The sequence below is a fragment of the Equus asinus genome, chromosome 5 (assembly GCF_041296235.1).
Source record: "Equus asinus isolate D_3611 breed Donkey chromosome 5, EquAss-T2T_v2, whole genome shotgun sequence".
Taxonomy (NCBI): Eukaryota; Metazoa; Chordata; class Mammalia; order Perissodactyla; family Equidae; genus Equus; species Equus asinus.
Window position 1 is genome coordinate 23,732,722 of NC_091794.1, and position 23,534 is coordinate 23,756,255.

A 23,534-nucleotide genomic window follows, 5' to 3' on the forward strand; every position below is an offset into this window, starting at 1 on the left:
CTATATTATTCTACTATATTAATATTCTAAAATTTATTCATCCTATGAACATTCTTGTATATGTTTTTTGGTGAACATATGAATACATTTCTGTTGTGTAAATACCTAGGAATGGAATCACTGGGTTCACCCACTCCAACAACCGTCAGACTTACATAGTTAGTCCTGACCTTTCTTTCGAACTCCAGACTTACATATCCAAATCTGTTTGACATCTCCATTTATAAGAGATGTTATTAAATCTCAAATTTAACATATCCAAAACCCTGTGCTCCTCCTTCTATGTTCCCTGAATCAGTAAATGGCTTCTTAGTCCATCTAATCACTTAAGTAGTTATTCTTAATGCTCCTCTTTTCTTTACCCTTCCTGGAAAATCAAGCTATTATTAAGTCCCTTGAATTCCACCTCCAATTTATATGTCCCAAAATTATCCAAATTTTTCTGTCTCTAGTGCCATTATGCAAGTTCAAGCCACCATCATCTCTGGCCTTGACTGATGCAACTGCCTCCAAAATGGCCTTCTGGCAACCCCTCCTGCCCTCTTCCAAACTACTCCCCACAAACAGCCTGAGTGAGCTTTTAAATATGTAAATCAGATCCTACTTAGCTTCCCATTGACCTTACGATACATTCTGAAATACAGTCTAAAATCTACAGTGTGGCCAATAATAGTCTGCATGGTCTGGCCTCTGCCTCAGCACAGCACAAGCTTGCTCTCTGAACTCCAACCACACTGACTTTCTTTCAATTCCTAGAACACACCAAATTTTTTCATGACCCAACAACCTCACACATAATGTTCCCTTGGCCTGGAACATTCTTTAAGACTCTTTCATATGCCTGGAGCTTAAAAGGCACTTCTTCAAAGAGTTCTTCCTTGATAGTCCAAAATTAATCCATCATCACACCCACTAATTTTCCTTCATAGTACTGATCACAATTTATAATTATGTAATGATTTATGCTTTAATGTCTCTTGCTACTCTTACACCTTAGAATTCCATCCAGTGTTATGTTCACCCCTGTAACCCAATGCCTAAACCCGGTGCTTGGCACATGGTAGACAGTCAGTAAGTGCTCGTTTAATAATGCATGACTCTAATGCATGACTAATGCAAAGGCTGGTAAGGGCTGCAGGGCCAGCCTCTGGCACTTCTCTGCCGAGGTTAGGCGCCTCCCGGTGTGTGGTGGTAGATGGGGCAGGTCCTTTTCTTGCTCTACTCAGAGGGGGCTTTTGCCTCCTGCTCCTTGGATAAGCGGGTGCTGTAGGGCTGCATGTGAGAGACAAACTGCCTTCAGACACAGGTGACAGGCAGCAGAGTTTAGCTTTCTTTCTGAGGGACAGCATAGAGTCTGTCGCCAGGGTATTTTGCAATCTCTTGGCGCAGGTGTTATTGACAGGGCCCATGTCCCCTGGAGGGGGCGGGTCAGTGTGTCCTTCCCACGGAACCTAATTGGCCTGGGCCAGCCGAGAGACGGGGGCGGGGCCTGATTCCGCCGGGCGCCAGCCACGTTGGACGCGAGCTGCCCCGCGGAAAGGCCACTCCCCCGGCCCACAATGCACCGCGGGCCGCGTCACTCGGAGCGGCGGGTCCCGGCTCGGCAGGTACGGCCCGGCCCCTCCCAGTCCTGGCTGCTCCCTCTCGGGGTCGCTCGAACCCTGGCCGGCTGCTCCGCTCGCTCTCCTCGCCTCCTGCCACGCTCGGCCCTCGCCCTAGGGACTACAGACCCACCCCGAGCAGGAGCCAAGCCCGTGCCGTGGGGGCGGGAGCAGGGTGTCGTTGGAGCCGCGGAGCCCTGGAGGGCAGGGTTGCGGGGACCTCGTCTCCCCCGACCTGAGGGGCTGTGGGGCCGCGCGGGCGGCCGTTGCCCCTCGGCTGACCTGCCCTGAGTATGGGGCAGCCCGGGCAGGGGGCCTGAGGGGGAGGGACAGTCGCTCTAGGCTGCCAGCTGGGAGGGTGGGGGCGGGAATTCCCTGGCCCCTAGGTGTCAGGAACCCGGGGACCACCGAGGCCACTTAGGCGGCCCAGAGAGTGGCGTTTCCTGTTTCTTTTAGGCAGGGTGGGATTTGAACCAGTGGCTTAGTTTGCGTTTTTTGGGGATGGAATGAGCACGGAGCCGAGATTTGCCCGCGTTGGCTCACCGAACCTCTTGAGGCCCTGTTAATGGCGCTTTGGGAACGATGTGGCATAAAGGAGACTTGAGCACCTGGCGTGGAAGGTGGAAGAAGGCTCCGAAATAGGAGGCCCACCCCCAGCCAGCTTGAATCTCTCTGCCAGTGGGAACAGCTTTGGACTTTTCTGCTGCTCCTTAGTTTCCTGGATCCTGACCTAGGGCAGTTGGGAAGCTTCAGAACTAGCCCCTCTTATGCCTTTTCAGCTGAGGCAGTGCCCGGCGCTATAGTGTCAGCCACTTGAGGGAGGTGTTGGAATCCGATCTAGCAGGTGGAACAGCCACTTGTAAAAACTCTGAATCCCCTTCCCCGGTACTGGCATTTGCTTAGTGCTGAGATTGTAAGGAATCAGGCAGTACCTTAAACAGTACCTACAACTTCTGGCATATGAAAGCTTTTAGTTCAGTACTTGAATCTAACATCTGTGACCATGCCCTACGTTGATGGGACATCTGGGCATTTACTGTGTTGAGAACCATGGTATCAGTTTAGTGCTTTTTTTTGGTGTAGGACTTTTAGAAATCTAAGTATATTTTATATTGGGGTGTGAAAGTAGCCCAGGTGTTATGAAAGGGGTGCCTGTGACCTTCTCCATGTAGTGAATAAGAAGCTTGGATGTGTCAAGAGGCAGTGTTCTCATAGGGTAAGTTAGGCCTGAGTTTAAATCTGTCACTTGCTAGCTTAGGGATTGAATCAATTGCTTAAACTTTCTGAGCTTGAATTTCTTCAAAGGTAAAGTGGAACTGATAATATCCACCTCACAGGTTATTGGAAGGCTTAAATGGGATAATGTGTAGAAAGTGCCTGGTAAATAGAGGGCAATCAATAAATAATAGCAAACACTTAATATTGCACTTTTAGCCTGCAAGGCAGTGTTTCAGGTTCTTTCCACGTCCCTGTGAGAAAGATACTTAGTGTCTTTCTAACCCTGTGAGATAGATACTGTTGGTAGCCACACTTTACATGTGAGGAAATTGAGTACAGAAAGGCAAAGCTTGCCCAACTGACAAAATTAGTGCCTCATGGAGCCAGTTTTTGAACTCTGGCTCCAGAGTCCATCCCGTTAACTACTATACTGTACTGTCTTAAAAAAAAAATGTAAGCTGGTCTTTTATCATTATTTCAGAATGAGGAGCTAGATAGTTTCTGTATCACTGGGTTCTTGCCCCTTGTTGGTTTTAGGAGACTGATGTAGCACAGTGATGTAGAGAGACAAGAGAGTTAGGTTTAAGCACCAGTTCTGCTTTATATTAGCAGGGTGACTTTGAGAAAGGGAGCCTCAGTCTCCTCATCTGTAAAATGGAGGTTATGGCTACCTCACTGTTTGTAAACTGTGAGGTGCTGCACGCATTTGTGCATGTGTTGGGGGCCCTGTTCCTAGACGTGGGTATAATCTACTCTGGAGCCAGGGGTCTTACACATACCGTGTGGTACAAGCACCTATAATGGGAGTACCAAAGGCTGCTGGTGAGGTGGGGGCACAGGCAAAGCTACAGAATAAACTCTGGTTGCCCTTGGTGCCCTTTCCCCTTCTCCTCTTCAAGCTCTGTCTCCCAAGTGCCTTCTTGCTAACCTGTGCTGTGTAAAGTCCTTCCCTTTCGTTCACTCTTACATCACAGTTAGTGTAGCTTTCTCACCAAATACTCGCCCCCATTCCCACAGATCTCAGCTGGCAATTTAAATAAAGTCATATGTCCCAAGCTAGTGTTTCCCAAACTTCAGTACCATCAGATATGTGAGACAGTTTGAGTGATAAGCAGATGAACCTTTAAAAAAATACTTCTCCAAAATTTTTCACAAATATGCATTTGAATGAAACAAAAAAAGTCTTCTATTTATTTTAATTTAAATTATGAGAACAACTTAATATCTCAAAACTGATTTCACAGATACTATTGCTAAGGATAGGGCAAAAAATAAGTCAATTGAAAGACCTAAATTAGGTAAATAATAGTACAGGTGGGATGCAGTTCTGCTAAGACTTCTGAACATGTTGCTTGGATGACTAAAGTTTGGGAAATAATGAACTGAAATAAAATATCGGTGATTAACCCAATATGAAGTTTTTCTTTTTTAACTTTTTATTGAGATTATGATAGTTTACAACCTTGTGAAATTTCAGATGTACATTATTGTTTGTCAGTCGTGTTGTAGGTGCACCACTTCACACCCTTTGTGCCCACCCTACACTCCCCCTTTCCTCTGGTAACCACTAATCTGTTCTCTTTGTCTACATGTTTAACTTCCACGTGTGAGTGGAGTCATACAGAGATTGTCTTTCTCTATCTGGCTTATTTCACTTAACATAACACCCTCAAGATCCATCCATGTTGTTGTGAATGGGATGATTTTATCCTTTTCTATGGCTGAGTAGTATTCCATTGTATATATATACTATATCTTCTTTATCCAATCATCAGTTGATGGGCACTTAGGTTGCTTCCACTCTTGGCTATTGTAAATAATGCTGCAGTGAACATAGGGGTGCATGGGACTTTTGCAATTGCTGACTTCAAGCTCTTTGGATAGATACCCAGTAGTGGGATGGCTGGGTCATATGGTATTTCTATTTTTAATTTTTTGAGAAGTCTCCATATGTTTTCCATAGTGGCTGCACCAGTTTGCATTCCCACCAGCAGTATATGAGGGTTCCTTTTTCTCCACAACCTCTCCAACATTCGTCACTTTTTGTTTTGGTTATTTTTGCCTTTCTAACGGGTGTGAAGTAATATCTTAGTGTAGTTTTGATTTGCATTTCCTCGATGATCAGTGATGATGAGCATCTTTTCATGTGCCTATTGGCCATCCGTATATCTTCTTTGGAGAAATGTCTGTTCATATCTCCTGCCCATTTTTTGATCAGGTTGTTTGATTTTTTGTTGTTGAGTTGTGTAAGTTCTTTGTATAGTATGGAGATTAACCGTTTGTCAGATATATGATTTGCAAATATTTTTTCCCAGTTGGTGGGTTGTATTTTTGTTTCAATCTTGTTTTCCTTTGCCTTGAAGAAGCTCTTTAGTCTATGAAGTTCCAGTTGTTTATTCTTTCTATTGTTTCCCTTGTCTGAGAAGACATGTTGTTGGAAAAGATCCTTTTAATACTGATGTCAAAGAGTGTACTGCATATGTTTTCTTCCAGAAGCCTTATGGTTTCAGGTCTTACCTTTAGGTCTTTGATCTATTTTGAGTTTATTTTTGTGAATGGTGAAAAAGAATGGTCAATTTTCATTCTTTTACATGTGGCTGTCCAGTTTTCCCAGCACCATTTGTTGAAAAGACTTTCTTTTCTCCATTGTATGCCCTCAGCTCCTTTGTCGAATATTGGCTGTCCATAGATGTGTGGTTTTATTTCTGGGCTTTCAATTCTGTTCTATTAATCTGTGTGCCTGTTTTTGTACCAGTACCATGCTGTTTTGATTACTGTAGCTTTGTAGTATGCTTTGAAATGAGGGATTATGATGCCTCCAGCTTTGTTCTTTTTTCTCAGGATTGCTTTAGCAATTTGGGGTCTTTTGTTGCCCCATATGAATTTTAGGATTCTTTGTTCTGTTTCTGTAAAGAATGTCATTGGGATTCTGATTGGGATTGCGTTGAATCTATAGATTGCTTTAGGTAGAATGGACATTTTAGCGATGTTTATTCTTCCAACCCATGTGCATGGAATGTCTTTCCATGTCTTTATGTCGTCATCAGTTTCTTTCACGAAAGTCTTGTAGTTTTCGTTGTATAGGTCTTTCACTTCCTTGGTTAAATTTACCCCAAGGTATTTTATTCTTTTTGTTGCGATTGTGAATGGGATTGTGTTCTTGAGTTCTTTTTCTGTTAGTTCATTATTAGAGTATAGAAATGCTACTGATTTATGTAAGTTAATTTTATACCCTACAACTTTGCTGTAGTTGTTGATTATTTCTAATAGTTTTCCAATGGATTCTTTGGGGTTTTCTATATGTAAGATCATGTCGACTGCAAACAGTGAGAGTTTCACTTCTTCATTGCCTGTTTGGATTCCTTTTATTTCTTTTTCCTGCTTAATTGCTCTGGCCAAAACCTCCAGTACTATGTTGAATAAGAGTGGTGAGAGTAGACAACCTTGTCTTGTTCCTGTTCTCAGAGGGATGGCGTTCAGTTTTTGCCCATTGAGTATGATGTTGGCTGTGGGTTTGTCATATGTGGCCTTTATTATGTTGAGGTACTTTCCTCCTATACCCATTTCAGTATAAAGTGTTTTTATCTTAAAAGAGACATTTATGAAACCATCTTGCTGGAAAGTAGATATAAAATGTACTTGTATGTTGGATTTTGTTTATTTTTGAGAGAGTGCCTTCCTGGTACCTTGGGCTAACGAGCATTACCCCACAAGGTTCTGAAGAAGAGAGGTCAGTATGTAGTTATCTTGGGTCTAAAAGATTTCTAAGTGCTGCTATGGTAGTTTGGCATTGTGGAAGTTTATTTTCCTCAGCCTTTGTATAATTGTTTTCCCAGACCTACCTAGATTCTAATTTGGGCCTTTTCCTTTATCAGTTGCTATTGGGGAAAGGATATCAGGCCTGTTAAGATTCCCTATGAGTTTTCTGCTGCTGTCTAAAGGTGTATGTAATATTTTTTCAGTGTTAAAGGTGAGGAAAAATGGACCAGTGGCCTAAAAATGTATCTCTAGCCCTGATAAAACTACTACTTCTCCTAAATCTTCCCATGCAAGTGTTTTAACCCCTTGTTTCCCACTGACTTTTCCTTGTTTTTCACAACTACCACCCTTGCCTACATTCTAGGAGTGCTCTAACCCTAGCTTGGCCTTGATGTGGATTCCTTTTTCTACTAGCACAGTCCTGATAAGATCAGAATGTGTTTTTTTAAGGAATGGACATTAAGAATCCAAGGTAAAAAGAAAAAAAAGGAGGGGCATGTTTATTGAGTTGATAGAGGAGAGGTTGCTTATCCTGAGGTGACTGAAGTCTGTCTGCAAATTAGTTAGGCCTGGTATTGTTCATTGGACAGTCTTCCCAGTTTCTTTTGCTAATTTACTGTTGGATGCTAGGTTAAATGACTCTGTGAGGAAGACATTTAACTCTTTCTCCTCAGAAAAATCTTATCTACTGATAAATAGAAACAGTTCTCTGACAGCCTTTTAAGAATTTTGACAGGGATCATCACTGCTGTGTTGTGCTTTTGGTTACAAGCCTAACAGTGTGTATTAGACATATCTGAAGTGCAAGTTTGTCTAACTGTAGTTTTCCAATTAGTAAAGTGGTGGGCTACACAGCTTGCATTATTTGCTCTTTTCATTTGAATTTCTTGAATTCTGATCTGATGCTTCTTGATGGTAGGAACTGTGTATTCCTAATGTCTGGCATAGTCGCTGGCATACAGTATATTAAATGTTCGGTAAACAAATGGAACTTACAAGTTGGTATTCTTTTCTAGTATATGTTTTAGGAAGTATGAATCATATCCTTCTTTCTTTCAAGTCATAAAAAAGAGCAACTTCAAAGATTACATGAAAGTTGGCACTCTCTAAGTAAGATGATTCTTAATATTTCTGGTGGAATCCTAGGAAGATCAGGCATAAAAGAATGCAGTCTACTTTTAAATACTAGGAATATGGATTTTGGAAACTATAAGTCACAACCCTGCCCTCATATTAATTCCCAGAGTGGTCACTGTGTTGCAGTATACTTCTGGAAAGGCAAAAATCTTATATGTAAATAATAAGTGCTTAAGGGTATGAAGTAAGACATTTTCTTTCTTACAGTTAGACTAAATGTTACAATTGTGGTTTAATAAATAAAACATGGCAACGATTTTTACAAGGGTTTATAGTATGGATATTATACTTTGAGGGATCCTAGCTTTCTCTGGCTACTGCTTTTAGAAGAGAAAAGAAACTGGTTGAATAGAAAGGAAGATGATGTGGATATGTCATGCTGGAACTTTAGTTTGAAGATTCTATTATGGTGAAGGCTAATTTAATTCCTGCTGGGTTTTTTCCTTTTAAAAAATGGAGGAGAAAAGTATTAAAGGGTAATGACATATTAATACTAGCTATTCCTCTCATTTTCTCATGAAAAGAGGAAAAGGGGGGAGTGATTTTAATGTATTAGCCTTATTATTTGGGTTCATTTTTATTGACAATCAGTTTCTGTCATGAATGGGCAGTCAGATTTCGACTTCACACAGCAATGAAAACGGGACTGCTGATTTCCAAATTTGGTACCAACTAGTTTTCTGTGGCATTTTTTGAAGTATTACTAATTCCGTTTTTCATTTTTGGAATGAGGTAATATTGACCTGGTCAAATTGGGCAGGTAAGGATTAATTTAGCCTGTGAAATACAATATCTTGAAAAAAAAGCCTATGGAATTTTCATTTTTCACCAGTTGCCTCTACTGCTAGTGAAGGAGAAGCATTTAGTGACGTTGTGCTCTGATGGCCTGGCACAAAAGACTTACCACTTAATTTCAGACTGTGAACTTGTTTTAATTCAGTGTTTTTTCAAAGAATGGTACTTAGGCAATAAGCATAGTAATTACCTGGGGAATTTATTAACATGGGAGATTCTCAAGCCTCATCGGACAGTTAGTGGATCAGAATTTTTTGGAGGTGGGCCTGGAAATTTGCATTTCTTAACCAAACTTCCAAAGGTTTTTATACAAGCTAAACTCTGAGAACTGCATTTTTTTTTTTTCAAAATCAAAGTTTGACTGTTTACCTGATTTTTTTTAGACCCAGGGCTCTGTAGTCCTTTTATCTTTTTATAAAGTACGATCAGAATATAATAAAAAAGGCCATTATGATTTACTTTCTGGTAAAAGATTGAGAACACTTTTAAAACAAATGTTCCTTTACTTTAAGATTTATTTTAAATAGAAATATTTTTTCTGATTATAAAAGTAATGTATGCCCTTTGTGGAATATTATAAACGTTTAGGAAATTAGATAATGGTCATCCATCATACTATTTCCTGGAGATTGGCATTATTCTTATTCTGGCATGCTTCCTTCCAGTATCTGTTTCTCCATTTATCCCTCCCTTCTTTCTTCTTTTTGTCTTTATGGAAAACAACATTTGCAGTTTTTATCCTGCTTTTTTTCTACCTAATATATAAGTATTTTACCACCTCATTAAACTATTTTTCACAAACATAACTCTTAGTTTCTGCATTATATTCTGTCATATAGGTGTTGTATAATTTACTTAACAATCCCCCTATTGTTGGACATTTAGGTTGTTCTCAGTTATTTCTGTGAAAGAATGTCTTTCTGTTTAAAATTTTGTGTAAATCTGATTACTTTCCTTAGGATAGGATTATATATTTAAATTTATTCTTGTCAAAGGGCATAAATATTTTTAAACTCTTGTTGAATATTTCCAAATTTTTTCGAGAATGGTGTTTATTCCAATATTTGCTTCCATGTATATTTATGAGAATGCCAGAAAGAAGCAAGTATTATTTTTTTAAAAACTAATTTGTTAAGGAATGCATAGTATGTCACTGTTTTAATTAGTATGTCTTTGATTATTAATGAGTTGAACATTTTTGCCTATGTTTATCAGCTTTGGCTTTAATTTTTTTGTCTAACCCAAATTGTTCGTTTTATTTTAGGTCTCCTCTGTTGATTGAAATGTCTATGATTTTATCTGCCTCAGTCATTCGTGTCAGAGATGGATTGCCACTTTCTGCTTCTACTGACTATGAACAAGGCACAGGCATGCAGGAGTGCAGAAAGTATTTTAAAATGCTCTCGAAGAAACTTGCTCAGCTTCCTGATAGATGTACACTGAAAACTGGACATTATAACATTAAGTAAGACTTTAGTTTGCTCCATTAGAAGCACTTGCTTAGTGGGTTGTCATTTTAATGAAATTTAAGTGGTTTCAATAGAAATTAGTGTTTTATTAGTTTAGGAAAACTTGTTTAAGTCAGGAATCATGTGGTTCTGAACTTATACTGAAATAATAGTCATCATGTCATCACCTTTTTTGCAGTTTCTCTGTGTTTATACCTGGCTTTAAAAAATTTTATAGTTTTGCGGATCACAGATATTCCATCACTAGGTGTTTATTGGTGTTCTTATATGGCCAGGAAAGCTGTGAGGGGAAATATAAAAAATCTTACATGATACCTGCCCTCAGAGAACTTAGGTTTACATTCTGGTGAGAGGGGATAGCATTCATCACTATTTATTGTGTATAAAGAAAGTGGAACGAGGTGATGGGATAGAGAGTGACTTTATGGTGGTCAAGGGCCCTTTGAGAGAGTACATTTGAGCAGAGACCTAAAAGAAAAGAAAAAAGATGGTCATATGAAGGATGCTATGGATAAAGAGCAAGGCAGAGGTAACAACCAGTGCAGAAGGCCTTCGATACAGATCAAGGATGGAAAGAAAGCCAGAGATGCTGAAGCAATGTGGACAAATAATAAAGTGGCAAAAGTTGAGGTTGGAAAGGTAGGAATGGGACAGGTTATGTAGGGCCTTCTAGGCTGTGATAAGGAGTTTGGATTGAGTCTAATGCAATAGGAAGCCATTGGAGAGTTTTGGCTTTGAGTAAATCATCCTGGCTGCTCTATGAAGAAGGTCTCTAAGGGAAGAAGAGTGGAAGAGATCATTGAGGAGACTCTTAGAGAAGTTCAGGTAGAGGTGATGCTTATAACTTGAACAAGGATGATAGTGTGAAAAGTGGTTGTATTTGGGAATTACACCAACAAATCTTCCTAATGGATTGAAGTGGGATGTGAGGGAAAGAGAAGAGTCAAGAGTCGCCTCTAGATTTTTGGCCTGAGGAACTGGATGATAATGGGGCCAAAGTGAGTAAGACTAGAGGATGTAGTATTTCACTGCTAAAAATTAGGTGTTCTGTTTGGACATGTTAAGTCTGAGATGCCCATTAGATATCCAAGAGGCACTGTCAGGTAGGTAGCTGGATGTATAAGTCTGAAGTTTAGTGAAGAAGGACAAGTATAGAGATTTAGATTTGGGGATCTGCTTACAGTTTGTAATTAAAACCATGGGGAATAGGTAAGACCACCTTGGAGAGCATGCGTGGGAAACAATTAGAGAACAATTAACTCCAGAGCAGTTTGATACTGACTGTGCATACAGTAGGAAATCAAATAAGGACAAAGTCCATATGGGATATAATAAGGAGAGGGCTTCCTTATTGAGACATGAGCCATATCCTGAAGAATTAGTAAGAGAGGCAGGCTAAGGCAGAGAGGAGGGCATTCCAGGTGTAGGGAGGAGAGGCAGAATAATAAAGAATGTGTCTTAGCATGCTAGGTGCATTAATCTGCTTAGCCTGGTGTAGTAAATGGTGGTTTAGGGATAATTATGCAAAATGTGGGATAATTAGTGTGGGACCAGATCCTGGATTTTCCTGAAAATTCAGATTGAGGGATGTCACTTTGATATAATAGGTTATAGGCTGTTAATGCAGGTTTGAGGGAAGTGACTTGATAAAAAAACACTGCTGAGACAATAGAATATAGGGTGAAATGGAAAGTCTGAGAGGAGAGAGGTCAACTTATAATTAGAGCCTGAACTAGTAAAATACAAGTGCAAATGAAAAAGAAAATGTATAAAATTTTAAGGAATTCGTCTGTTTTGTAGGTTGAAGGATACTTTCCTTAAATTGTAGTAAATGTTTAATATATAAACTTATGTCACTAATTAGGAAACAACAAGGACTAAAGCAATAATTATGAACCATATGAAAATTAAGTTGTGTCCTATGAGATCTTAAAACTTTGAGGTTGGTTTCTGGGATTTAAAAATCATAGTTGTATATTTTGAGATCTCTAAACATTGAGACACTGATCTTATGAAAAGACAAACCCCTGTGGGAGGTCACTCATACTCTATTGTGAATTTTAGTGCAAGAAGTAAAATTCTTAGTTCTTTCACTGTAAATTTATTTGAAGTCAGATAATGGCTGTGAGCCTCATAGTTTCTCTCCTTACCTAAGGATTCACTTTCTCCATATTTGTCCCCAAACTGCTACCTCTAGCCAGGAATGCTATTTTAGGCTTAGCTACCTTTTGGTTTAGTTTCTGGCAGTGCTTTCCTTTCACCCTTTGGTGATATTTTCTGATTGTAGGAGTAACAGCTTCAACAATGACCCAGTTATTAAGTACCTGCAATTCCCAGGCACTTTACTTACACTTCATTAAATTTTGCAACAGCCCTGTAAATGGCTAATAAATAGAGCTCTTTCCCATTGCCGAAGGCAGAAACACAACTCACACTAGCTTAAGCAACAAAAAAAATTGTATTGTGAGGGATAGGCCTGCTTCCGAGTTGGCTGAACCCAGGGACTCAGATGTTGTTAGCAGGAGTCTTCCTCTCATTTCTCTAGTCTCTCTCCTTTTGCAGATAGGTATTCTTCACTTAATGGAAAACACTGTTCAGGCAGCTCTCGGCTTACTTCATTCCAGCTGAGCAACCCCTCTCCCTTCATGTTTCAAGAAAAGGACTTTAATTGGCCTTGCTGTGTGTTGGCCCATTTCTGGACTAACGTTGTGGTCAGAGGGCTAGGGTACTCTTAGTTGGCCAGGCCTTTTGACAGGCAGCTTTACCAAAGCTGTATAGAATAGGTAGTGGGGCTGGAGGTAATTCCCCAAAGGGAAGGAGAGAAGGAATGCTGGGCAGATAGTCCTTATAGTACCACCATCCCTATTTTACAGATGAGGAAACTGAGACTTAGGGCTGTAAAGAACTCTTTCCAAGTCACAAAGGTAATAAATGGTATATTGAGCCACAGTCCTTTGGCTTCAGTGTTCACGTTGCCCTCTAATAAAAGAGGGAGTTGGCTCCCTTTACCCCTAACTTCTTTGTTGACAGGGTGCATTCCTAGTTCTCCTAATTCTTTTCTCTTTTTATGGGGAGAGAAATTAACCAGGGAAGAGAATTAAGTGAAACTACCCCCACCCCCTTTTGTTTGAGAAATAATGAGGGACAGAGTATGTGTGAAGTCTAAAATTGATGAGACAGCATTGTCTTGTTGGAGGCAAGGTGTTTGGTGGGGAGGGGGTATGGCAAGGGATTGTAACCCACCAGTAGCTACATGATCACTTGGGGGAGGAAGATAAAGTGTGTATCCTACCTTCCTGTTTTGTCTCATTACTAGCATCATTGTACTTTTCTGATGTTTGTTATGGTGAAAATCTACAACTTTTCATCACCATGTATGTTAAATAGGCTCTTGTGAACTAGCCTAGGAACCTAATTACTCTAACAATACAGTGTCTGTGGGGAAATGAGTTCTGGGTGCAATAGACTGGAATACAACCAGTAGGTAAAGTAGGGATTACCTATGATTGGTTATATAAAAAGTCAAGATCTTCATTCTCTGGCGTGTGGAAGGTGTTAGAGTTTGTGGGAAAGGGTGAATCAGGAGCTAGATGAACTCTGCACAAAAGGAAATGAAGGATGTCAAAGGCAAATTTTGCTGGCTCTGTGTTTTATACAAGGCTCTGATGGTGTAATCACCTTTGGCCACTTAAAATCATCTCAGATTCTCCTTTAGCTTACTGTTATAAGTTCCTATCATCTGGCATATTGCATATTAGTAAATATTTTCATATTTAATAAGGTTAAAATTAGTGACTAAATGGGTCTTCTATTCATGAGATAATTTATTCATGGTTTAGCTCTTCACCCTTGGAGGGTAATTGAAAGTTGGCCACATAAGAGAGGCATAAGTAAGAAAATAGAAAGTTTCTGGTAGAATGCTGCACATGGTGGACACTCTCTGTTACTGAATTCTCTTTCTGGTTCTTATTTCTTTACTGTCTCACTGATGACAAAGTCTTGTTTTCACTTTCTTTCCTATTAGAAGTATTTGGTGACAACAAAATCCATAAGGTATATTCACTTTCATAATGTCAACCTTTTTTTTATATTTAAAAGTTTAAATACTTTATTTTAGAGAATGGAATTCAGTGTGGAAGGTTCTATTTTGAAAATAGCATTTTTCTTAAACTTAGCAATTTTAACAGTAGATTAGAGATGACGTGTCCTACTGGAGAACTTTTCTTCACCCAGGAAAGCTATTCACTGGGCAAGTGTGGCTGCAAAGGATAAGCAGATTTCTATGTGTAATGGTACAATTCCAGATGAAAATTATATGTAATACAAATATTAATTATTACTGTCTCAACTAATAGTTTCCTGTATACTGTATCATTTAGCATGCTATGAAATGCAGTTCTGTTTCTTTGTCTTGTTTTGCATATCATTGTTTTAAGTACATTCTCAGTTCTGTATTGCATGAGCCTGGCAAGCAGGTACTTGTCTTTGACATCAGAGCCTATAGAGTAGAATGCTAGACATATGCTAGGTTCTCTGTTATTTGCTGTAGGGAAGATGATTGCTTTCACTAATTATTTAGTTTGGTGCAGCATGCCAGAATTGTCCTAATAATGTCAGTGTTTAATTGGTGATGTGTAAAATTTCTTTGACAGTTCATAAATAAAATCAAACACCAGGAAAAGTTTAATGTCTAAAATCACTTATTTATTTTGTTGGAATTTAACAATCACTTGAAGTGTGACCTCCTTGGATACATGACAGAAATAGTTTTTTTAATGAAGTGATTAAAGTAAATCCCCCTTATCTGGAGTTTGAACTTCTGCCAGCCTTACCTGTTCAAGACGCATTTGATCCTGGAAGGACCAAAAGAAGTTCCTAGTGTGTGTACCGTGGAGAGGAACCAGAGGTGTAATAAGGTTGGATAAATTCTTTGGCCAGAACAAAGGCAGCTGTAAAGACCAAATCGTATGGTACCAAAGCCCAGAAGTGGAAGAGAAATGAAAAAGAAAAAGGAAATGAGAGCAAAGTAGGAAGAAAACAATGGCAATTTAAAAATTGTGCTCATTGTGGAGAAAGGAGGACTTTTGTGTGTGTATGAGGATTAGTTATGATTGTGATAAAAGGAGAGCAGACAGCTGGTTGGACCTGTACAGCCATCTTGAGGTACTCACTGCAGAGGTGGGTAGTTCTACATGGTCCCTGAGAACGTCCCTCTCTTTAAAGTAGGGAGCTGTTAAGCACTCACTGGCCTGAACCTGCAGCTTTCTGGGAACACTGACTGGAAGAGCAGGGTGAAGTTCTCTCTTCTGTCATTTTATCGAGTATTTATGGAGCTTTTACTCTGTGTAGATAACTTTGTGTAGATAGTGCTGGCCTGTACAATTATCTGTGTGCAATATAATCAACAAATTAGTGTATAAATGAGTGAATGAATGATGCTGTCTTTGCACTAATTTATTCACTAATTCGTTAAGCACTTACTGTGTACTAGACAACAAAGTATTTCTAGGTGCTAAGAATACAATGGTGAACATTACATAAATCATCCCTGCTCTCATAGAGCATAGAGACATTACAACAAATGAGCGCATAAATATACGATTACAAATTGGGTTAGTTACATGGAGAAAAATAGCAGCTGCTGTAATATAACCATTGCGGGTGGGATCAATTTAGATTGTGTGCTCTGGGAGGGACTTTAAGTCAGAGAACTGAAGCATGAGTAGGAGTTAACCTGGTCAGAATTGGAGCATGGCAGAGGTGGGGTTGGGAGCATTACAAGTGGGTTAGACTGAATTCGTGAAGCTTCTCAGATTGGGAGTTGGAGGACTGGGAGTGGGTTTGTATCCTTGAAGATCTGAAACAAGACTAGTGTGGCTGGAATGCAGAGAAGGAGGAGTAGAGTTGCACAAGATGAAGTGGAAGAATTGGCAGGGCTTCCAGAATATCTTTCTGATACAAGTTCCAAAATCCTCAAGTTTCATTAGTCTTAATTAGGGGGAAAAATAGAGATTGATTTATGGCTTGGAAAAAGTGAAAAAATTTTGGTGATTAGGACATATTTGGTTTGTACTATAACGAGGTTGGTATTGTGGAAAGAATGTGGGCTTTAGAATTAGAATTAAGTTTGTACGCACTCTGCTTCTTAATGGTGTGTGGCCTTGGGTAAGTTACTAAGCCTCCCTGAGCCTCTGTTCCTTCATCTGTAAAACGGAGATAGTAGTGCTCTTTTATTGGAAAGAGATTAAAGATGGAAAGCACTTAGTGAGGAGCCAGATTCATACTAAGTGGTCAGTAAACTGTACCTACTGCTGTTACTATTCCTACTACTTCTCTTCCTCCTCCTCCTCAAGGCAGAAGGACAGTGGCCAGATTGTCTATAAAATGTGAGCTAAATGAACCTGATGGACAGGCTAAAGCATGCACAACGTGGCGTGCCTGTAATGACTTCAGACTATTGCATATGAGTAGTGAAATGGAGGGAGTCTTTCAGTCTGTCCCAGTGATAGTTGAAAAAGCAGAAGTCTTTTGGTAACAAAGGTAAATTGAGCTGTATGTGCTTTTGGAAAACTGGCTTTGTGGCCACAGAAAGACAGCATTTTAAGTCCAAATTCACTATGAAAAGCCATGATATTATAGAACGTGTTATAGCCTTTTCAGAAAGTATCATGCACTTATAGTAAAATAAAGACTTTGGAATACAGACTCCCTGAAAATGCTAACATATAATCTTAAAAACATAGGGTTTCTTTTATTTCATATCTAATTCTCTAGATCAATTTAGTGCAAGCAAAAGAAACCATTTGGGATAAACTGTCATGTAGGTGTCTGTGGTTCACTCTATTATTAATATGGAAATACAGCAAAACCCTGCCATAACAAAAAAGGGGGTCCAAAAGCTTCAGTCATATTATTTGAGGATGATGATAATAACTCCTAGCTAGCTACTTTGGAGTTCCAAGTGTGTGGAAGCCGATTGCCAATTGTATTCTGTCTCAATTCAGGTTATTGTGGGGTGTATTTGAATGCTAATGACATGTCAAGGAATTTTGATAATGACAGTGAGGATTATTTTGGAAAGAGAAAATTACTTGGGAAAAACATACTTTGGCCTTTGATTTAGTTATTAATTTTGTAGAAAAATGCAATATTAATGGCTCAACTTTTTTGACCCCAAAGAAGAGAGACATTTTATTTTGTGAACACTACCTATACAAATAGGAAACTCAAACAAAGTTTTATGAAACAATATGCATTCTGATATTTTCTGTTTATTCTATTTCAATTTTTAGGAAAATGCTGTGTGTAATTCACTAATTTTATGACATACTAATGGGTTACAACTTGCAGATTGAAAAATAGTGCATCAAATGGTGTGTATTAAGTGGAACTTCAGAAGGGAATTCCAGATTATTCCAGAAGTATAAGATTAGCACAGTAGCACCAGTGGTATATCCCACACCATTAATAATAGATGATTAACAAGTGCCAACCCCACATCATTTGGCTGCCTGGGATGATCTTTTAAGAAAGAAAGATATATATATAGAGAGAGAGAGAAAGAGATTTACTTGCATGTGTGTAAATATTCTTCTCTTACTGGAAGAATACGTAAGAAATTAATAACATGAGTTGCTTGAGGGACAGAGAACTGGGTGTCTCTGGGCAGAGGTGGAGATGAGACACGAAGTACAATATTTCCTTTCATTTTTCATTCTTTTAAAATTTGAATTGTGACTATCTTTCTAAACATTAAATTAAAAATAATAAATTACGCTTTGACGTTATTAGAGAAAAAAGGGGGGTGGGGAACTACCATGTGGATCCAGGTTTGGTGCTCAAGATGGCTGTGATACATAGTGTCTGACACAGGAGTGGGAGTCACAGCCTGTGTGCTCTGTGTGCTGCCCTTGCCCTGGACCAGCTGCGCTGATAGTACAATAAAAGGATGTTTACAGGGCTCACTGGAAAGGGTTACTGTGTGTCCCATGCTCTGCTTATTATAGGGGGGTATATACTTTATTCTAGAGGGTTTTTTGTTTCAATAGAACATGATTAATTGAAACATTTCAGTGCTTCAAGTAGAAGTTTTTTGTTTTTAATTTTTAACTTATTTCGAAATAATTTCAAACTTACAGAAGAGTTCAGATAATATCTGTTCCTAGATTCACCTTTTGTTGACATATAACCCCATTTGCTTTATCTTTTTATCCATCTACCTATCTTTTTGTCTGATTTGTTTTTTCTGAACCATTTGAGAGAAACTTACAAATAACAGACCCCTTTGTTCATAGCTACTTCAAAGGGTGTTTTCTAAGATTAGAGATACTCCTTTACTTAACTATGGTACAGTTATCAGCTCTAGTAAATTTAATATTGATAACATACTTTCGTCTAATCTGCCTGTTTCCCATTTTTGTCAATTGACCCAGGAATGTCCTTCATAGCATTTTTTCTCCCTCTCTGGCACAGGATCAAGTCTAGGGTTAGGTATTGCATTTAGTTGTGTCTCTTTAGCCTCTTTTGATGGGAAACATTTCCACAGCTTTTATTTCCTTTTTTACAACATTGAGATTTTTAAAGAATACAGCCCCTCTCCTCTTTTTTTAAATAGAATGCTGCTCATTCTGGTGTTGCTTCATGATTAGATTCAGATTATGCATTCTCGCCCAGAATGCTACAAAGCTGATAAGTCTTTCTGAGGCTATCACAACTGGAGGCACAGGAAGTCCATCTGCCCCTCATTACTGGTGTTAGAGTACTTGCTAAAGGTGTTGTCTAGTTTCTACTGTATAATAAATATTTTTCCCTTGTAACCAATAAGCAATCCATGGGAAGACGTTTTAAAAGCAAGCAAAATTCCTGCTCCTATCAAAATTTCCACTTAGATTTAACACCCATTGATTGTCCTTGCTTGATCCAGTCTTTACTATGTTGGTTGCAAAATGCTGATTTTCCCAGTTCTAGCACTACCTCCACATTTATCACTTGGCACTCAGCATCCTGCTATAAGCAAGAGTCTTCTTTTCTTCCCCTTTTATTTTGTTTGTTTTTGTTTGAACTCATAAATTCCTCTTTTTTCCCCTAATGGTTCATAATTCATTACTGTGTGAAGTAGAGGATTTGAGTTTGGGGTCAGTGGATGACTTCAAGAAGTCAGTAACCGCCCTGAAATTGTGTGCCAAGTTCTGTGTTGTCTAGACATCTTTCTAGGGCGAGTGTCCGTAACTTTCATCAGAATCTCTAAAGCATTCTTGATTCAAACAGGGTTAAACCTTAAGCTGTTACCCTTGTATTTTTCTGTATTCTTTCCCCTGCTTTCTACCCCAACTGATAAATAACTTAAGTGTTAGAACCATAGTGTGTGTAGCATTCCATTTTTTGTCTACTCTTTTTAAACTGCAACTGAAAATAGTATTATATTTTGGTTTCTTTAATTTTTTGCTGGAATATATAATAAATGTTAATATCTTCATTGCCACGATAGCAGCAGTTTGTGGTGTATAGAACCAATCTTGTGAAGTAACAAATTACCTTGATTTAATTTGAAATTTTAAAACCAATGTTTTTTACACTGTAGTTTTATTAGCTCTCTGGGAGTGAGCTACATGATGTTGTGCACTGAAAATTACCCAAATGTTCTGGCCTTCTCTTTCCTGGATGAGCTTCAGAAGGAGTTCATTACTACTTATAACATGATGAAGACAAATACTGCTGTCAGACCATACTGTTTCATTGAGTTTGGTAAGACCCTGATTTTTTTTTCCTTTTCATTATTATGTCTCCATCTAGTCATAAGCAATTTTTCGTCTAATACTAGTGGGCAGGGGGAAAACTCAGAAAAGTCTGCTATCTTGCTTTTGATAAAATAATTTGACAAATGGCCTATAAATTATAACTTCTTCATTTACATACCTATTAGAAAAAATTGTGTTTGAGCTGCAGGGGGCATGTGATTATTGGCCCAAAGAATTAATCCTGGAAGACAATTTCAAGAGAAATTTATAAGCCAGATTCAGAATTTTGTGTTTCTGATAATCTTTTATAGTCTGTTTAATGTAGAATAGAGATTGGCAAACATTTACTAGGAAGGACTAGATAATAGCTATTTTAGGCTTTAAGGACCATAGGGTCTCTGTCACAACTACTCAGTCCTGCCATTGTAGCTTGAAAGCAGGCTTAGGCAATACATAAATGAATGAGTGTAGTTATATTCTAATAAACCTTTATTTACAAAAACAGGAGGCTAGATTTGGCCTGTAGGCATTAGTTTGCTTGACCCCTGTTTTAGAAGGGAAAAAAAAAGTAAAACCAAATTATAAATAGTGAAAATTAAATTGGAAGCTATTTAGGAGATATCTTGGGAGATATTTAGGAAATGTCTTTTATTGATTTCATTAAATTCTTTAAAGTAAATATACATTCTACTAGTGTAAGCAGTAAATCAGAAAGCAAAGTTTATAAGAACATGCAGTTTACAGTGTATGTTCTTATGTAATTGCACCTGGTAATAAGACAGACTTAATATTTTATGAGATATGAATCCCCATAAAAATTAAGACTTTGGTTTAAAGTTAAAGAAAACTGTTTTTGTTTTTTGTAGAAGTTCAAAGCAATTCCTTGAAATGGATATAGTTATAGAAATATTTTCACAGTCATGTAGTGTTAAATATTTACAATTATGAATTTCTGGAGTATAATTTCTAGAGTGAAAAACTGATGACTCCATGATATATTAAGCATTAAACACAAATAATATTAGAACATTCCATGACTTGGAACAGTTTTGGATAACAAACTGTTTATCTGAAAAATTTCCTGTGCATAAACATCACACTTTCAAATGATTTAATTAACAAATGACTGCAAGGAAGTTTTATTTTATTTTATGTAGATAACTTCATTCAGAGGACCAAGCAACGATATAATAATCCCAGATCTCTTTCAACAAAAATAAGTCTGTCTGACATGCAGACAGAAATCAAGCTGAGGCCACCTTATCAAATTTCCATGTGTGAACTGGGGTCAGCCAATGGAGTCACATCTGCATTTTCTGTTGACTATAAAGGTGCTGGTAAGATTTCTTCTGGTGAGTTTTGATCTCAATTATTTCATTAAAAAAAAGCTTTTGTAAGAACTGAGGAACTCTTGAAAGTGAATTACTTTATTCTAATATTTTAAAGGAAGTACATGAGGGAAAAAGTTCAAAGTAACAATCCTTTCTCCCAGTGTTTATATAGTAATGTACCAGATATGTGACTAATCAGGAAAATCTTTTAAATGGCGGTCTCAGAGCAACTCTTTCTAGTGAAACATTTAAGAAACATTGTTTTGTAAACATTTTTCTAGAAATGAATAATAGTTTGTAATATGTTTATAGGCATGTAAAGGGTTTTGCATTATGTCAGAATGTCTACATTCAAGGCCAACATTCTTGAGTGTCATGGAAAATGTGATCATCTAATCACAGCTCTCCTCCCAAACAAGGAATCCCATCCTCAACAGTTGTGACGGGTTGAAAACTTCTGCTTAAAAGTAGAAACCTCATTATTTTATAAGGTAGCATATGTCATTGTTGAATTGCTTGTTTATAAAGTTCTTCTTTATATTTTGAGTTAAAATCTGTTTCCTGTAATGCCTACTTGTTTGTCTCAGTTCTGTGACTTCACCCTCCCCTTCTTTAACTGTACCAGAATAGCATTTCAGACTTTGAAGCCAGAAACTCTGTATCTTTTCTATCTTATTAGCCTGATTGACTTTTTTTTTTTCTGAGTCTTTTTTGTTTCCGGAAGATTAGCCCAGAGCTAACATCTGTCACCCATCCTCCTCATTTTGCTGAGCAAGACTGGCCCTGAGCTCGCGTCTATGCCTGTCTTCCTCTACTTAATATATGGGACACCTACCACAGCATGGCTTTCCAAGCGGTGCATAGGTCCGCACCCAGGATCTGAACTGGTGAACCCTGGGCCACTGAAGTGGAATGTGTGAACTGAATCACTGTGCCACCGGGTTGGCCCCAGCCTGGTTGGCTTTATATAAAATATCCTCAGTTCCCTTAGCCTTCTTGTCTATGGCATTTTGAAACCCTGCCTATCTGGGAAGCTTCCTCTGTGTATGCTTTAGTTTGTTAGTGTTCTTCACATAGGTATTCAGGCCTGAATACCACACTTTAGATTTGGTTTCATTAATACAAATTATGGGAGAAAGGAGGAAGCAGATGTCACTGAAATAATCCAGCCAGTCAGGAAACAAGTAAAAATCAAATAACAAGACTTGGGGGAGGGGAGGTGGACCAGCACCCAGAGTTGTTACAGTATGTTATTTAAAATGTCCAGTTTCCAACTAAAAATTACAAGATATGCAGAGGAAAAGGAAAGTATAATCCATATACTAGGGGAATAAAAGCAGGCAATAGAAATTGCCTGTGATAGTAACCAGATGTCAAATTTAACAGACAAAGACTTCAAAAAAGACATTATAATTATGTTCAGAGAACTAAAGGAAACTATGATTAAAGAAGTAAGAAAGGTATGATGATGATGTCACATGAAATAGATAATATCAATAAAGAGATAGAAATTATAAAGAAAACCAAATGGAAATTCTGGATTTGGAAAATACAACTGAAATGAAAAATTTACTGGTTGTGCTCAACAGTATATTTGAATTAGCAGGAAAAAGAGTTAGCAAATTTGAAGATAAATCAATAGAGATTATGCAGTCCAGAGAAGAGAGAGAAAAAAGAACGAAGAAAAATGAACAGAACCTCAAAAGAATGTGGGATACCATTAAACATATCAACAGACACATGACGGGAGAAATGGAGGAGAAGAGAGAAAGGAACAGAAAAAGTATTTGAAGAAATAATGGCTGAAAAGTTCCCAGGTTTACTCAAAAACATTAATCTGCTCCTCCAGTAAGCTCAATGAACTCCAAATAGGATACATATGAGAGATCCAAAAATACATATTAAAAATGCTGAAAGACAAAGATGGGAAAAAAGTCTTAAAAGCAGCAAGAGAAAAACAACGCATCGCTTACAAGGGACCACCAATAAGATTAACAGCTGACTTCTCGATAGGAACAATGGGGACAGAAGACAGTGGGATAGCACGTTCAAAATGCTCAAGGGAAAAAAACGGTCAATGAAGAATCCTATATCGAGGGGCCAGCCCGGTGGCACAGCGGTTAAGTGCGCATGCTCCACTTTGGCGGCCTGGGGTTCGCTGGTTTGGATCCTGGGTGCAGATATGGTACCGCTTGGCAAGCCATGCTGTGGTAGGCGTCCCATGTATAAAATAGAGGAAGATGGGCATGGATGTGAGCTCAGGGCCAGTCTTCCTCAGCAAAAAGAGGAGGATTGGCAGCCGTTAGTTCAGGGCTAATCTTTCTCAAAAAAAAAAAAAGAATCCTACATCCAGCAATGCTGTGTTTCAAAAATGAAGGTGAAATAAAGACATATGCAGGGGCCAGCCCAGTGGCATACTGGTTAAGTTTGTATGCTCTGATTCGGTGGCCTGGGTTTCACCAGTTTGGATCCTGGGGGCAGACCTAC

The 23,534-nt window shown here is 38.6% G+C and overlaps 1 protein-coding gene across 3 annotated transcripts in view; it reads left to right on the forward strand.

Moving 5' to 3' along the window:
• The first annotated feature begins 1,485 nt into the window (after positions 1-1,485).
• SEC22A (SEC22 homolog A, vesicle trafficking protein) overlaps positions 1,486-23,534 on the forward strand; it is a 64,816-nt gene continuing 42,767 nt past the window's right edge. The window contains exons 1-4 of one of the 3 annotated variants that reach the window (XM_014829576.3): positions 1,486-1,607; positions 9,775-9,975; positions 19,560-19,723; positions 20,874-21,068. In XM_014829576.3, the coding sequence (XP_014685062.1) occupies positions 9,794-9,975; positions 19,560-19,723; positions 20,874-21,068 (541 nt within the window). In that variant the 5' untranslated portion in view covers positions 1,486-1,607; positions 9,775-9,793. Of the gene's footprint in view, positions 2,818-9,774; positions 9,976-19,559; positions 19,724-20,873; positions 21,069-23,534 lie in introns of all 3 variants that reach the window. The other 2 variants (XM_044771477.2, XM_044771476.2) reach the window with 2 other exon arrangements.